At 43.4% G+C, this 17,626-nt stretch overlaps 1 protein-coding gene across 8 annotated transcripts in view; it reads left to right on the top strand.

Moving 5' to 3' along the window:
* CDK14 (cyclin dependent kinase 14) overlaps positions 1-17,626 on the top strand; it is a 665,059-nt gene that overhangs the window by 475,734 nt on the left and 171,699 nt on the right. For 7 of the 8 annotated variants that reach the window (XM_070787460.1, XM_070787457.1, XM_070787458.1 and 4 more), the window contains one exon: positions 7,660-7,723. In XM_070787460.1, the coding sequence (XP_070643561.1) occupies positions 7,660-7,723 (64 nt within the window). Of the gene's footprint in view, positions 1-7,659; positions 7,724-8,292; positions 12,025-17,626 lie in introns of those variants that run through there. The other variant, XM_070787461.1, reaches the window with a different exon arrangement.

Genomic DNA, 17,626 nt, shown 5'->3' on the forward strand with positions numbered 1-17,626 from the left:
CTTTTCCGGAGGCCCCAGGTCTCCCTATCTGATGCTCCCTTCCTGAGAGCTCCAAGGAAGTGATCCGTCTCCTCTTCTACCCGTCGGGGTAGGACCTCCTGACTAGGGACTGGCCCCAGGGCTTTACCTGATCCTGTGGCCATTCCTGGTGAGTTGGTCCGTCCCTTTAATGAGTCCAGTCAGCGCTCGACCATCCAGAGAGTCAGAATGCCGGTCTGAAAGAGAACGCGAATACCAGCGGGTGGCACGCCTCCTTGTTCTGTCTCCCGGCTCCTCCGATCCAGTCCAGCCGAGCCACCAGTCTGCCTGGCTCAAGGGGCAGGCGTGGTTGGAATCACTGGGGCCTCCAAAAATGTTGCAGAAACCAGTACTCCAGAAACCAAGCACCACACTAGGAGAATTGGAGAACTCAGGTTTATTATGAGTTAACACTACAAGCTCTGAGCCCCGAACAAAGGGGTTACAGAGATCTTATTCACCCAGACAGGCATGATTAAGCAGGTGGGTTTGCAGGGGCTAGGGGCATTGCAAAGAGCAGGACAAGGGTGGGTGAGATAGGCTCCAGTTCCTAGTATTGTGAGTCCCCACTTTCTGAGACCTACATCATCTAGACTTTGCAAGGAGCAAGCTGAATTACAGAGGCAGAAGGAGAAGGAGGTAAAAATTTAACTTTTCCTCATTAGTACAAATGTGAGAGTTGGACCATAAAGAAGGCTGACTGCCTAAGAACTGATTCTTTTGAACTGTGGTGTTGGAGAAGACTCTTCAGAGTCCCCTGGACAGCAAGGAGAACAAACCAGTCAATCCTAGAGGAAATCAACCCTGACAATTCATTGGAAGGACTAATACTGAAGCTCCAATACTTTGGCCAACTGACGCAAAGAGCTGATTCACTGGAAAAGACCCTGATGCTGGGAAAGATTGACGGCAAAAGGAAAAGAGGGCCACAGAGAATGAGATGGTTGGATAGCATCACTGACTCAATGGACATGAATCTAAGCAAACTCTCACTTATCCAAGAGATAGTGAAGGACAGAGGAGCCTCGTATGCTGCAGTCCGTGGGTCCACAAACTGTTGACACAACTTAGTAATTGAAGAACAATAGCAAGGGCTCGAGTTTCACTGTAATATACTGGCTGCTGTTGTAGAGCTGGAGCCATTGAAGGGTTTCCAGCGGTCCTTATATATGGTCTGATGTCCTTGAACTTGTCAGTCTTGCCTTTATGATTGATGCCTGAGAATATTGTATTTTCAGTGCTTTGCCATGGGCAGTGTTTCCTGCAGAAGCAACGTTGACTTCTAATTCTTCTTTTCCCTTGCCCACTTTCCGTCTCCTGTGCAAATGGCCTAGTAGTTGTAGACAGGGGAATATTTTTTTGTGACTTGAAATCTCACCAGTCAGTATTCTAATGACTGAAAAAGAAAGTCTAATGTATTTTTTCTTTGCAGGTGATTTTTGTGAGATGACCATGGTATTATCACTTTGAAACGAAACACTGGTTATGGATGAGGATAATGCCGGTGAAAAAGCTTTGTAACATAAACATTGTAGATGCAGGTACAGTCAGGGTATCAATTATACCTTTATCAGAAGTGAGAGAACAAATTTCCCATTCTGGCTGTACTAGCCATTGTTAACAAGACTTGGTTGTTACTGTTGTTCAGTCCCTAAGTCATGTCCAACTCTGCAACCGATGGGCTGCAGGGTTCTCTGTCCTTCGCTGTCTCTGGAGTTTGCTCAAACTCATGTCCATTGAGTTGGTGATGCCATCCAACCATCTCAGCCTCTGTTGTCCCCTTCTCCTCCTACCCTCAATCTTTCCCAACATCAGGGTCTTTTCAAATGAGTCAGCTCTTCACATCAGGTGGTCAAAGTATTGGAGTTTGAGCTTCAACATCAGTCCTTCCAATGAACACTCAGGACTGATCTCTTTTAGGATGGACTGGTTGGATCTCCTTGCAGTCCAAGGAACTCTCAAGAGTCTTCTCCAACACCACAGTTCAAAAGCATCAATTCTTTGGCACTCAGCTTTCTTCACAGTCCAACTCTCACATCCATACGTGACCACTGGAAAAACCACAGCCTCGACTAGACGGACCTTTGTTGGCAAAGTAATGTCTCTGCTTTTTAATACGCTATCTAGGTTGGTCTTAACTTTCCTTCCAGGGAGTAAGTATCTTTTAATTTTATGGCTGCAATCACCATCTGCAGTGATTTGGGAGCCCCCCCCAAAAAAGTCAGCCACTATTTCCACTGTTTCCCCATCTATTTGCTGTGAAGTGATGGGACTTCATGATGCCATGATCTTAGTTTTCTGAATGTTGAGCTTTAAGCCAACTTTTTCACTCTCCTCTTTCACTTTCATCAAGAGGCTCTTTAGTTCTTCTTCACTTTTTGCCATAAGGGTGGTGTCATCTGCATATCTGAGGTTATTGATATTTCTCCCAGCAATCTTGATTCCAGCTTGTGCTTCTTCCAGCCCAGCGTTTCTCATGACGTACTCTGCATAGAAGTTAAATAAGCAGGATGACAATATACAGCCTTGATGTACTCCTTTTCCTATTTGGAACCAGTCTGTTGTTCCATGTCCAGTTCTAACTGTTGCTTCCTGACCTGCATACAGGTTTCTCAAGAGGCAGGTCAGGTGATCTGGTATTCCCATCTCTTTCAGAATTTTCCACAGTTTATTGTGATCCACACAGTCAAAGGCTTTGGCATAGTCAATAAAACAGAAATAGATGTTTTTTCTGGAACCCTCTTTTTCGAATTTGATCTCTGGTTTCTCTGCCTTTTCTAAAACTAGCTTGAACATCTGGAAGTTCACGGTTCACATATTGCTGAAGCCTGGCTTGGAGACTTTTGATCATTACTTTACTAGTGTGTGAGATGAGTGCAATTGTGCAGTAGTTTGAGCATTGTTTGGCATTGCCGTTCTTTGGGATTGGAATGAAAACCTTTTTCTAGTCCTGTGGCCACTGCTGAGTTTTCCAGATTTGCTGACATATTGAGTGCAACACTTTCACAGCATCATGTTTTAGGACTTGAAAGAGCTCAACTGGAATTCCATCACCTCCACTAGCTTTGTTTGTAGTGATGCTTCATAAGCACCACTTGACTTTGCATTTCAGGATGTCTGGCTCTAGATGAGTGATCACATCATTGTGATTATCTGGGTCATGAAGATCTTTTTTGTACCATTCTTCTGTGTATTCTTGCTACCTCTTCTTAACATCTTCTGCTTCTATTAGGTCCATACCATTTCTGTCCTTTATTGAGCCCATCTTTGCATGAAATGTTCCCTTGGTATCTCTAATTTTCTTGAAGAGATCTCTAGTCTTTCCCATTCTGTTGTTTCCCTCTATTTCTTTGCATTGATCGCTGAGGAAGGCTTTCTTATCTCTCCTTGCTATTCTTTGGAACTCTGCATTCAAATGGGTGTAATCTTTCCTTTTCTCCTTTGCTTTTCACTTCTCTTCTTTTCACAGCTAGTTGTAAGGCCTCCCCAAACAGCCATTTGACTTTTTGCATTTCTTTTTCTTGGTGATGGTCTTGATTCCTGTCTCCTGTACAATGTCATGAACCTCTGTCCAAAGTTCATCAGGCACTCTGTTTATCAGATCTAGTCCCTATGAATATTAGTGTTAATTAGTGCTTGCAAGAATTGTATTGTCTGATCCCCCAAACCCAGTGTTTCAAGAGGAATGGAATACCTGTATCTAACCCTAATTCGTCAGAGCAGGAAGCAGTGAGTGCAGCTCCCCTTTGCCATCACAGCCTTTGTATGCATGCATGTTAAGTCGCTTCATTCATGTCTGACTCTTTGCAACCCCATGGACTGTAGCCCTCCAGGCTCCTCTGTCCGTGGGATTCTCCAGGCAAGAATGCTGGAGTGAATTGCCATGCCCTCCTCCAGAGGATCTCACCAACCCAGGCATTGAACCCAGCTCTCCCACATTGAAGGTGAATTCTTTACCATCTGAGCCACCAGCGAAGCCCATCACAGCCCTTACCCCCTAGAAAGTCAATGCATGAATAGTCAGAACTCTGTGTTTCCTTACCTCCTAGTAGAATCTGCTAATCCCCAGAGATGAAGTGAGTAGGCATCATTTCCTCCCATGATGTCTGCCACATCTCCAGTTTTGCCAGCTTCTGCCTTTATATCTTCCCCTTCCTAACTCATTTGGTTGTCCATATTGGCCTATCATAGTTTTGAGTTACACATTTGGCACTGTCTCCCCAGATCAGGGGATCCCTATGGAAAAAGTGGGTGGGCTGGTTTCTGCCCCATTGCCCAGACCTCCTTGACCTGACCCGTTTTCTAAGACTGCTTTGAATAGCATCTAATTCTTATGTAGTGCTTACCGCATGCCAGGGCGTGTTCTGCCACAGGTGATGAAGTTGCTGTTATTGTTGTAGTCACGCGTTCTGGGAAACAAACTCATTCAGAATGCTGCAGATAATGGAGTGCAGTTTATTACACCAGCGGGTCCAAGCAGAGTCTTCTCTTAGCTAAGGACCCCAACCAGTTTTTGTGAAAACCTTATATACCCTAAGTGTACGTTCCCAAACCCACCTCCCCAAATTCCCTGAAACTAGTCTGAACAAAGGAAAAAGAAAGATATAATCAAAGTTAACCCATGATTCATATGCCTTAAGCCTAGGTGGTTAACAGTGGACAGTTATCGGTCGGCCTGTGGTCATACCCCAATAAGCATAATAGAATGTATGATTCTATTCAGTTACACAGATAATTAAGGTATTCTTTTAGGCAACGGACAGTCTAGGTAAGAGCCCTGGGGCTCTTCCTTCTGGGGACCTGGTTTTCCAGTTGGTTGTCATTTCCATAGATACTGGGCATATAGCTAAAAGTCCACAGTCCGGCCCAAGATGGAGTCCTGCTTTCCAGACAGAACCTGTTCTGTCTGTTTCCTCCTTCATTATCACCCCGGTTTACAAAGCAGGAAATTGAAGCTCTGTGAGGTCCCATGGCTAGCAAGGAGGGGACTGAAGGGGTCAGTTCTGTCTGCATAATCTGAGATCCTAAACCTTTCAGCTTCACTGCTCTCCATCAGCGATCTACCATGATCACTGAGTGTAATAGCTATGGATGGTGGAACTCAAAATTCAAAAAGAGCATGCCCAGTTACAGATGAACCGCAACTGCCTTTTAATGACTTTGACCAAATCAAACACTGTGGGTGAGAAATGTAATATTTCCTGCCATATCAGTAAACAAGGATGTCAGAGTCATCAGCAATTACTGCCGCCTTGGAAGGTGAGCTGGTGAGCCCTGAGGGAACTCAGGATGGAAGGAATACTTGCCTTCTGGCATCCATCTGACTGCAGCCACTCCCTACAGGGAGCCCTGAGGAAATTCAGGATGTGAAAACACAGGATTCTGGCCCCAGATAGCTGAGATGCATATGAAAGGAATGACTTCAGGGAGCCCAGACTCTTGTATCTTCCTATACAGAGAAATGGAGAAGGCAATGGCAACCCACTCCAGTACTCTTGCCTGGAAAATCCCATGGATGGAGGAGCCTGGTAGGCTACAGTCCACGGGGTTGCGAAGAGTCAGATATGACTGAGCGACTTCACTTTCACTTTTCACTTTCATGCATTGGAGAAAGAAATGGCAACCCACTCCAGTGTTCTTGCCTGGAGAATCCCAAGGACAGCGGAGCCTGGTGGGCTGCCGTCTATAGGGTCACACAGAGTCGGACACGACTGAAGCGACTTAGCAGCAGCAGCAGCATACAGAGAAAAGCACTAAATTCCTTAACTTGGGATATTTGGTTTTCTTTAATTTGCAAAAAAGCAAAAACTTTTGAAGTTCAGACTCCCTGACCTTTGTTGTAAAACTTCTACGTAACCTGACTCTTCCCCCAGCACCCGCTTGTCTCCTTGGAGCAGTCCTCTCAGGCTCACTTGAGATGCTGTCTCCTGGGCTTGAAGTCCTAAAAATTCCACCAAATAAAACATCATTCTCAACTTTCATGTTGTGAATATTTATTAAGTGGACGTGGGGACAGAAAAGTAGACGGTCAACTAAAAAGGATGCACAACTTGAGAGCCACATGTTAAGTTTTATTTCGGACAAAATGAGGACAAAACCAGCCCAGGAGGCAGCACCTCTGATGGCTCTGAGAGACTGCTCCAAGGAGGCAGTGGGGGAAGGTCAGTATATGAGGTTCTGGTGAAGGGGGAGCTCAATGCAATCAAGCACTTACTGTACAAGAGGTTTTCTGCCAGTCACCAGGAGCTGACATCACCATGAAGGGATTTAGTGATTTTTCTAGATATGAAGAGATGTAAGGATTGGGATTATGAATTCAGTTCCTGAAAATATCCAACTGTCTAAAGCCCTGTCCCAGCAGATTCCCTGGAGCACAGAGTGCCTCACTCCACCCTGAACTCCTTCAGGGGTGTTGAAGGTCAACAGCCACAGCACAGGGTTCAGTCTCCACAGAGGCAGATGGCAGACGTCCTTGTTGTTCAGTCACTGGCAGTGCTCTTGTGCTGTGCTGTATACTTAGTTGTTCAGTGGTGTCTGACTCTTTCCGACCCCATGGACTACAGCGCTCCAGGCTCCTCCGTCCATGGGATTCTCCAGGCAGGAATACTGGAGTGGGTTGCCATGCCCTCCTCCAGGGGATGTTCCCAATCCAGGGTTTGAACCCTGGTGTCCCGCATTGCAGGTAGATTCTTTACCATTTGAGCCACCAGGGAAGCTTGGCAAATGCCAATTTGTAGTTGACCATGGATGGAGAAGGCAATGGCACCCCACTCCAGTACTCTTGCCTGGAAAATCTCATGGATGGAGGAGCCTGGTGGGCTGCAGTCCATGGGGTCGCGAAGAGTCGGACACGAGTGAGCGACTTCACTTTCACTTTTCACTTTCATGCATTGGAGAAGGAAATGGCAACCCCTCCAGTATTCTTGCCTGGAGAATCCCAGGGATGGGGGAGCCTGGTGGGCTGCAGTCTATGGGGTCGCACAGAGTCGGACACGACTGAAGCGACTTAGCAGCAGCAGCAGCAGCAGCAGCATGGGGAAAGAAACTGAAAGTGTGGAAAGGAAAAGATAGTATAGGGAGAACAGTATTTGGGGGTGAGGAAACTGTGTGTCACAAGACTAAAGCTGTTAACTATAACAAATAGGGCGGCCAGTGGAGAATGTAAGCGTCCTAAGCCGTCTGTCCTGTTTCCTTGAAACATTCTGCTGCCCAGAGAGCAGATGTGGGGGAAGAAGTTACAGAATTCTTAGCACTGTTAAATGATGACATGTCTGATACTGCCGTGAAGGACAAAAGCCCTTGAAAGAGTCATGAGGGGCACATACATACTTTATTCAGGTCTGTGAAGATGGCAGCTCATCCTTTGCGTCCCAGGCCTACTTCTTAAGTTTGGAGTTGATAAAACAGCAGATTTAACTTGCCTTACCGCATTTAGCTGCATTTGTTAAAACACAGACATTCGACTCGGGTGGCTCTTTAGCTGTTTTTCCTGAAATAAAATACCTGGCACACAATAACGGAAAAAAAAAAAAAAAAGAATCAAGAGTTTCATCATATGCAGTGTATTGTTTTCTACACTGGAGAATCTTGAGTGCTTTGAAAATAATAAGTCTGTCTCCACAATTTCCTGCTCTCCACTAGGTTCTTGGAACGCCCAATGAGGACACATGGCCCGGAGTTCACTCCTTACCACATTTTAAGCCAGGTATGTTTCACTGATTACAAACAACTGACTGCTTCTGACATGCGAACAGTGAATGTGTAGATGTGCCCCCTGAGGCTAATGTCTTACCTGGAAAATTCTGGTTACGTTGGCCACTGTGTACTCTACCTCTTACTGGAGTTGTTTCGTCTTCACGGTTTATTTGTTGGTGAAAACAGACTGAACGACATCACCCATCAGTGTTTCACTGTATGTTTTTTGTTTGATTTCACTGGCTAATCTTGAAGTGACCTCTCATTTCATCATCAGTTAGACTAGCTTCCATGTCTGTGAAAAAATAAACTTTAAATCTAGCTGCTATAATCCATCTGTGCGATTTCTAGTAATAATACTAAAAAAGTGTTAAATTGGAAAAAGTAAAAATCATATTTGATTTATGTTTAAAAACTCTAGTAATACACAGTCAATTAATTTGAGTTTAGACATAGAAAATGTTCTATATGTCCAGTATTCCACTTAAAAAGAAAATGTTAAAATATTTACAGCCTGAACCAGAAAATCAGAGAAAATGTGAAACTTTTAAAATGCTGTCAGTTTTTTCTTACCAGCAGGTGGCAGTCAAGGAACTTCCAGTTTCAATAATGACACTCAGAAGACCCTCAAAATGGTCTATGTAATTTTTATAGGCGAATGAAAGCTTTAGAATTGGAAAGTTAATAAAAAATATGTGGGATGAATTATTGTAAAGTATACTTTTGTTTTTATTTTCTTGGTTAAAAAACATGAATTATAAAATGCAGAAAGTTAATGTTGTTAGTCGCTCAGTCGTGTCCGACTCTGCGATTCTTTGACGGACTGTAACCCGCCAGATTCCTCTGTCCATGGAATTCTCCAGGAGAGAATACTGGTGTGGAGTACCATTTCCTTCTCCAAGGTATCTTCCCAACCCAGGTATCAAACTCAGATCTCCTGTGTAGCTGGGAGAGTCTTTACTGTCTGAGCCATTGGGGAAGCCCTACCATTAAATTACTGAAAGGAATTTTATGGAAGATCTAATGGTCTATTGTTTTATGAGGGAAGAGCTATGAATAATCACTGTTACAGGAGTCAAATACATTCCTTTTCTCCCCTTCCTCTCTTCTGGGAGACCATCAGGAATTAACTATCAATCCCAAAGAATGACTGAGGTGGGAAACTATTTTTTACTCTTAATATTTCTCTTCTGAAGGTATACAGTGTGCTGAGAATTCTTTTATCTTCTTTGGCTGCCCCAAGGACTCTTTGTACTTTTACTGAATATTTTAAATAACCTCTGTGTCCTGAAAGACTATAGAAAGTTACCAATTGAATGTGGATTTCTCTTTCTTTAACTGAGCAAGAAGCATTCTCTAACTGCTTTTATGGCATTTACATGAGAACAGAGCTCTTAATAAATATTCCAAGTGTGGGCTCTTGAAGAAGGCTAGCTTCCTTGTGTTAATATCTAAAACCTTAAGTCCTAGGGAAATAAAACAGAGAATATGAAAAGAGTTGAAATGAATAAAGTTAGATGCAGAAAGGAACAATTAAGATAGTCAATTGGTCTCCCGAGTGTCTGGACTAGAAAACATGGAATAAGTGGTTTATTTTGGTGTGAATAGGTTTATCTTTGTCAACAGCATACAAAAGCACTTATTAAATGTGTTCTGGGAAAGTATTATGATGTGATGAAAATTGAACTAACAGTTTGAGAACTTCATGAGATTAAGGACACTGACTAGTACATATTTTGGTTCAATAAATGTCTGTTGCCCTGAATTATATTAAACGTTTAAGCATTATTTATGTGACTCTGATGATAGACATATATAAGTTAAGGTATATGTATACACATACACACACACATATATATATATATATGTTTAAGTTATTAATTTTATGTATGAGTGTAACCACAGATATATAAAAGGTAATGGGGGATTTCCCTGGTGGTCCAGTGGTTGAGAATTCTGGTCCCAGAGGATCCCACAGGCCTCCAGGCAGCTAAACTCTTGCACCACAACTGCCGAGCCTGCACACGCTAGAGCCCAGGCCCCGCAGCAAGAGAGGCCATCGCAATGAGAAGCCTGAGCTCCACGACTGGAGAAAGCCTGGGGGCACAGAAACAAAGACCCAGGACAGCCAAAAATAAATAAATAAAATTAAGAAGAAGAAGGAAAAACAAGTAATGGGGATCCAGAAGAATAATGTGTTTAGATGTGCATAAGGTACGGATGCTGACAAGCAAAAAACAGCTCCACCTAATGCTTAGGGCTTGTGGGTGAGTAGATGTGGCAGATGTACTCCCTTGGGTGGAGTCAGGGAGAGACGAAATAATAGACTGAGACAAAGGGCGTCTTCTGAGACCATCAGGGGAGTCCTGGGGAAGGAGTTTCATATTCCCAGAGGGGAAATTCTAGTCCTAGGGCCTACCTGCCCCACCCCACGTTCCCCCTCCGCATTCTGTCCCCAAAGAGTGCCTCAATAAGTCTCAGGGATGATGAGAACGTCTGAGCCTTGAAGACATACTTTGTTTTGCTTTGTTTGATAGACTTTCTTTTTTAGAGCAGATTTCGGTTCATAGCAAAACTGAGCAGAAGGGGCAGAGACTTCCGGTATACCCCCTGCCCTGACGCATGTGCAGCCCCCCCATTTATCAGTGTCCCCCACAGCTGGTACATTTGTTACAGTCTGATGAACCTCCACTGAGACATCATTATCCTCAGTGTGCACAGATTACATTAGGGTGTATTCTTGGCATGGTGCACTCTCTGGGTCTGTGCGTGCATGTGCTGAGTTGTATCCAACTCTTTGAAAACCTCATGGACTAGCCCCCCAGGCTCCTCTGTCCATGGAATTTTCCAGGCAAGAATATTGCAGTGGGTTGCCATTTCCTCCTCCCGGGGTTCTTCTCAACCCAGGGATCGAACCTATGTCTCCTGCATTGGCAGGCAGACTGTTTACCCCTGAGTCACCTGGGAATCCTCTAATGACTTGTGGCCACCACTGTGGTGTCATACAGAGTAGCTTCACTGCCCTAAGGATCCTCTGTGTTCTGCTTCTTTACCCGTCCCTCTCCGCTCACCCCTGGCAACCCCTGATCTTTTTACTATCTTCATAGTGGTGCCTTTTCCAGAATGTCATGTAACTGTAATCATACAGGATGTTGCCTTTTCAGATTGGCTGCCTTCATTTACTAATATGCCTTTAAGGTCCGTCCAGATCTTTTCCTGGCTTGATAGCTCATTTCTTTTTAGTACTGAATAATACCCCATTATCTGGATGCACCCCTGCTTATGTAGTCATTCACCTACTGAAGGACATCTTGATTGTTCCAGGTTTTGGCACTTATGAATAGAAATGCTATAAACATCCCTCCACAGGTTCTCTTTCTTCTTCGTCTTCTTTTTTTAAAGTAAATCAAGTTTATTTTTTAAAAGGAAAAATTAAAAACCCCTCAATGGCATTGATTTTTAAATTGGTAGAAAGTCGTTATGCTGTTTCATAATGGACCAAGAGGTATAAGATATAACAGGATAAACACTTTCCAGATTACTTTAGTTCGTTTTCCCCTATTAAAAATAATGTTTATAGATCTGTCTAACCTGTGAAAACAATTTCAGTCTAACTACATGAAATCATTCCAGAAACACCGATGGGCCCTTTGGACATCCAGAGATGGGCTGGCTGAAATTGTTATCCAACTCTGTGCAGGGTTTCTGGTGGACATGTCCATGGGTTCTCTTCTCTTCCCTCCTCTGTCCTGCTCTGTCCTCTGTCCCTTCCCATGGCCCTGCTCACTCCTAGCTGAGCCTTGACATAGTTCTTCTGTTGTTTTTATTTATTTATTCCTAGTTAGTTATTTCAAAGACTTTATCTTTTAGAGCTGTTTTAGATTCACAGCAAGATTGGCCATAAGGGACAGAGATTTCCCATATATTCCCTGCCCTCATGTATGTATAGCATAAAGAATTTTTGGGGCAGTAAAACTACTCTGTGTGATACTATAATGGTGGATACACGTTTACGTATGTCTTCCAAATCCAAAGAAAGGACAACATCAAGAGTGAACCTGAATATAACTTGGGTGGTAGTGATGTGTCGATGTAGGTTAATCAGTTGTTAACAGATGGACCACTCCGGTAGGGAATGTTGCTAATGGGGGAGCTAAGCCTGCCTAGTTTTCATGTGGACATATGTTTTCAGCTTCTCTGAGTAGATACCAAGGAGTGTGATTACTAGGTTGGACATCCTTTGCCCAGGTTTTGAATAGATAATAAGTTTACGCAACTCACAATATCTAACAGTATTATAAAGGAACACAGTGCAAGGCCTCCCACCCCTTTCTGCCCCCTGCCCCCTTCCCCAGAACCACTGCCCCCGCGATAAGCCCCCATTTTGTTAGTTTCCCTTATATTTCTTTCATGTATGTAAATGTAAGAAATTGTGAATGTCTGGTTTTGTATTTCCCGTATTAAACACGATTTGGGGTCTTGCTCTTCTCATGAATGCATTCTGTAGATCCTTTCCTGTCACCATTTAGAGGAGGTCACTGGTGGCTTCCCTCTCTTCCTGCAGCCACATAGCTTTACACTGGGTGGATTTAACCTGTCCCTGGGCTTCCCACATGGCTCAGCAGTAAAGAATCCACCTGCCACTGCAGGAGCCACAGGAGATGCGGGTTTGATTCCTGGGACAGGAAGATCCTCTGTTGTAGGAAATGGCAAGCCACTCCAGTATTCTTACCTGGAGAATCCTAGCTACAGTCCATGGAGTCACAAAGAGTCAGACACAACTGAGCCACTGACCAGGCACGAACCTGTCCCTACTTGTGGATGTTTGGGTTGTTTCCAGTGTTTTGCTATTGTAAATTATTGCAACCCTGTACATATATACTCATAAATACGCACATTGCATGTATGCAAGTTTTTCTGAAGGATAAATGACCAGAAGTAGGGTTCAAGAATTAATAACTGTACTGACCATTGAACAACATGGGTTTGAGCTGTATGGTCCAATATACATGCGTTTTCTCCATTAATACACTCTGCATTATGGTTGGTTGACTTGGGGAGGTACCACACAGGTATCAGAGGCAGCCTGTAAATTATCGGCATATTTTCAACTGCACAGAGGGTCGGCGCCCCTTACTCCTTTGTTGTTCAAGGGTCAGCTGTATACAATGACAATTTTGAACACTTCTGTGAAATTGTTGTCCAAAGTTCAGTTCAGTTCAGTCTCTCAGTCATGTCTGACTCTGCGACCCCATGAACTGTAACACACCAGGCCTCCCTGTCTATCACCAACTTCCGGAGTTGACCCAAACTCATGTCCATTGTGTCGGTGATGCCATCCAGGCATCTCGTCCTCTGTTGTCCCCTTCTCCTCCTGCCCTCAATCTTTCCCAGCATCAGGGTCTTTTCAAATGAGTCAGCTCTTCACATCAGGTGGCCAAAATATTGGAGCTTCAGCTTCAAAATCAGTCCTTTAGGATGGACTGGTTGGATCTCCTTGCAGTCCAAGGAACTCTCAAGAGTCTTCTCCAACACCACAGTTCAAAAGCATCAATTCTTCAGCGCTCAGCCTTCTTGACAGTCCAACTCTCACATCCATACATGACTACTGGAAAAACCATAGCCTTGACTAGACGGACCTTTGTTGACAAAGTAATGTCAACAAAGCTTTTTAATATGCTGACAAATTTTAATGTTTTTTAAAATTTTAATTTAATTTAATTTAAATTTTAAAATTTTAATGTTGACAAAGCTTTTTAATGTGCTGTCTAGGTTGGTCATAACTTTCCTTCCAAGGAGTAAGCGTCTTTTAATTTCATGGCTGCAGTCACCATCTGCAGTGATTTGGGAGCCCCCAAAAATAAAGTCAGCCACTGTTTCCACTGTTTCCCCATCTATTTGCCATGAAGTGATGGGACCAGATGCCATGATCTTAGTTTTCTGAATCTTGAGCTTTAAGCCAACTTTTTTACTCTCCTCTTTCACTTTCATCAAGAGGCTCTTTAGTTCTTCACTTTCTGCCATAAGGGTGGTGTCATCTGCATATCTGAGGTTATTGATATTTCTCCTGGCAATCTTGATTCTAGCTTGTGCTTCTTCCAGCCCAGCGTTTCTCATGATGTACTCTGCATATAAGTTTAATAAGGAGGGTGACAATATACAGCCTTGATGGACTCCTTTTCCTATTTGGAACTAGTCTGTTATTCCATTTCCAGTTCTAACTGTTGTCCAAAGGGATGGTACCATTTGACTGTTATGAGCAATGCATGAGAACTTCTTCACTCCACGGGGTATAGTCAGACTTTTTGATTTTGCCTGTTAGCTGACAAAAAAGTTTTTAATATAGTTTTAATTTGCATGGGTTGAGCATCTTTTCATATTTTTCAGGATCTCTTGTGTTTCCTTTTCTGTGACCAGCTAATCACTTTTGCCCAATTTACAGTTGAGTTATGTGTCCTTTGTCATTTTCTTAATTAATTTCTAGGAATTGTTTATATATTAGAGAAAGTATCCCTTTTTCTGTAAAAAGCTTTTGTATCTCTGGAATTTTTTAAATGATTGTTTCTAACTTTTAACCAATTTTTAAAATAATCCTCATTCACATATCTTACTAGATTTGTATAAATTGTTTTGTCTCAAGAGAAAAGAAATCTGTGTGACTTAGAACAGTACAGTCATTATATTTTTTAAAAAGACCAATTGCTATTATTGATAGATATACGTACAAATTTTTACATATTTTTACATAAATTGGAAAAACCAATTTGTATTTTCAAATGGATTGTTTCATGACTGTCATCTGGATCATGAATAAAGCTTAAAAGCTGAGTCTCTTGAATGTAGCATCTGCTCATTTAATTCCTAATAGGTCTTTTAAAAAATTCATTGATTCATAGTTTATTTCTATAGAATAAGTTAAACTTATTTATTAATGCAACAATATGTGCTGAGCACCATTTGTATGGTTAGCAAGTGGGAAGATTGCAGTGAACAAAACACATAAGACCCTGGTAGGTGGGAGAGATGTATGGTAAGTAAAGTAGATTATGAAGTGGGAGACAGTATACACAGGGAAACAGAACAACAATGGGTGCAGACAGTTGCAGGGAAGGGAGTGACTTACACTTTTAAATTGTAAACAGAATCAAGGCGGTCATCACTGAAAAGATAATGACTGACTGAGGGGCAGGAAGAGAGAGAAGCAGGCAGGTATTTGAAGGAAGAACTTTCCGGAGAGAACAGCAAGTGCAAAGGTTCTGGGGTGGGAAGGAGGGCGGTGGAAAATGAGGTCAGAGGCAATAGCACTGGGGCAGGTCAGAAAGAACCTTGAGGGCCTACTAGGAGACCTTCACCCTTTACTCTGAGCAAGACAGAAAACACAGGGCCATTTTGTACAGGATGGCACATGACCTGGGTTACATGATGGTAAAATCATATCACACTGGGTCTTGTGCTGAGATTGGCAGCCCATGCAGAATTGGGGAGGTCAGTTAGGAGACCATGATGGAGTCTAGGGGGGAGATGAGGAAATGTGCGTGAATAAGATGGTCTTACTTTCTCAACTGCTCCATTTTAGCTCAGAGCTTAACACGTTTTCCCTTGGAAAGTAGGGCCAAAGTGAAGGAACATTTTGAGAACAATTGTTAAGATATTAAAGGAACAGTTAGATAACAATTGGGATTTATTCTTTAATATTTAGCATGAATGTGTCCTCCTCTGCACTTATATTTATGCTAACACAAAATTCCTTTACCTGTGGTCTCCATAGCAACCAGGCAGCAGGGACAGGCCACAGCTGCAGAAAATAAATAAATATACGTAACACACAGGGGCACATGTGCACACACACGTGCGTGTGTTACATGTAATAAGGAGTCCAACCTTGGAGCTTTCATCATTCGCTTCTCTTTAAATTTCTCTCTAAAGAATTGGGAAGTGAGTCTGTCTTCTTTGAACCTGATTGCCTTCTCATTTCTTTTCCCTCAGCCTCAAGTTCTGTGGTTTATGATCTCCAAATGAGAGGTCTCTCCATATATGAAGTTAACCCTAAAAATGCATGCCAGTATATAGTAGGTATAGACAAATACTGTTTGATTCCACTTATATGAGGTACCTGCTGCTGCTGCTGTTTAGTCCCTAAGTCGAGTCCGACTCTTTTGCAACCCCATGGACTGTAGCCCACCAGGCTCCTCTGTCTGTGGGATTCTCCAGGCAAAAGTACTGGAGTGGGTTGCCATGTCCTCCCCCAGGGGATCTTCCCGACCCAGGGATTGAACCTGCATCTCTTGCTTGGCAGGCGGCTGTGCCACTGCACCGCCTGGGAAACCCTCCATTTGTACAAGGTACCTGGAATAATCAAATGCATAGAGTCAGAAAGTACACCGGCAGTGCCAGGGGCAGGGAGGGGGAATGGGGGCTTAGTGTTTAATGGGGCCAGAGTTTCAGTTTAGGAAGGTAGAAAATTTAAGAAGTGGATGCTGTTGAAGGCTGCATTAGTGCCACTGAAATGTACACTTAAAGGTGGTTAAAAGAGTGTGTTTTATATTATAATTATTTTATATTTTCAAAATATAAATACAAAATATTTATATTTTACCACAATAATAAAAAAAATGAGAGGTCTCTCCCTCTCTGCCTCTCCCTTCAGTCCTCTCTGTTTCTCTCCCCCCCTCTCCACCTTCCCCCCACCTCTCGTACCAGAGTGGCTCCTCTGTCACCATCTCCAGGATGCTTGCTGTGGATCAGCCTCGGAGGTGCGAGGTGACACTCTGGTATTCTTAGCGCTACATTCTGTCACCTTTGATGAGATTCATCACCAGCCAAACCTCATTGTCTATCAAAAGTAAGAGTCCATCGCAAAATGACCACATTTGCCCTTTCGCTTAGTTCACCGTGACTCCCTCCCAGCATGCTTTTGCGTAATGCCCTCTGCTCCATTTCCTTCTGGGACAAGAAGAGTCTTCCCCATCTGGGTCCCAGGACCACTCTGTCCTGCCTGCTTTACATCAGCAGAGGCCACATGACTCATACACCTCTGATGAAGTGATGCTTGGAATTTTGGGATATAAGACAAAGCATTAACATTTTTAAAATACATCTTGTGTATGTTTTGGAGGGATTGATTGGATTTTGTAGAATTGTGGGGCTTCCCAGGTGGCTCAGTGGTAAAGAATCTACCAGCAATGCAGGAGACACAGATTCGACCCCTGAGTTAGGAAGATCCCCTGGAGTAGAAAATGGCAACCTGCTCCAGTATTCTTGCCTGGGAAATCCCTGGACAAAGGAGTCTGGCGGGCTATAGTCCAGGGTGTCACAAAGAGCTGCACTCAACTGAGCTGGAACACTGCCTGTCTGAAGATAAAGCTAGGATGCTGGACGTCCTGCCTTGTGTGAGGCAAGCCCACATTTGCCTCGCATGACCTGCCAGTCTATAGGGAACAGGCCTGAGAATTGTGGTAATCCCAGATCAGGGCAGAATATAGGTTCTATAGGCAGATTATAGGCATTTGAGGTTCTCCAGACAGGTAGAATCAGGGTGAGGGATTGAGAATTCTGAAAAGATTTTGCAGTTCCCTGCTGTCAAGGAAAACTGCGGGACTCCTTGAGCTGGGAGTGAAAGCGGTGTTTTGGTTGTGCCTTAACTATTGGAGCAAGCTGAACATTACAGCAGAAAGAAGTTCCACGGGGCATCTCGCCCTGCTCAGTCTTTCGTCAGGCAAGGAGCCGAGGTCAGAGATATTAAAGGACTTCCCCAAAGTCACTGTCAGGTGGAAGTAGATCCCAGGAGATCTCAGCCTGGATTTCAATTCAGTGCTCTTTTTTTGCAGAATGAACCATGGGGGATCATGCTTCTGCATCTATATTGTAATTTCTCATTGACTTTCTTCTAATGGACAGTTTCTTGACAATTAGG

This window comes from Bos indicus, chromosome 4 (genome assembly GCF_029378745.1).
Source record: "Bos indicus isolate NIAB-ARS_2022 breed Sahiwal x Tharparkar chromosome 4, NIAB-ARS_B.indTharparkar_mat_pri_1.0, whole genome shotgun sequence".
NCBI lineage: Eukaryota > Metazoa > Chordata > Mammalia > Artiodactyla > Bovidae > Bos > Bos indicus.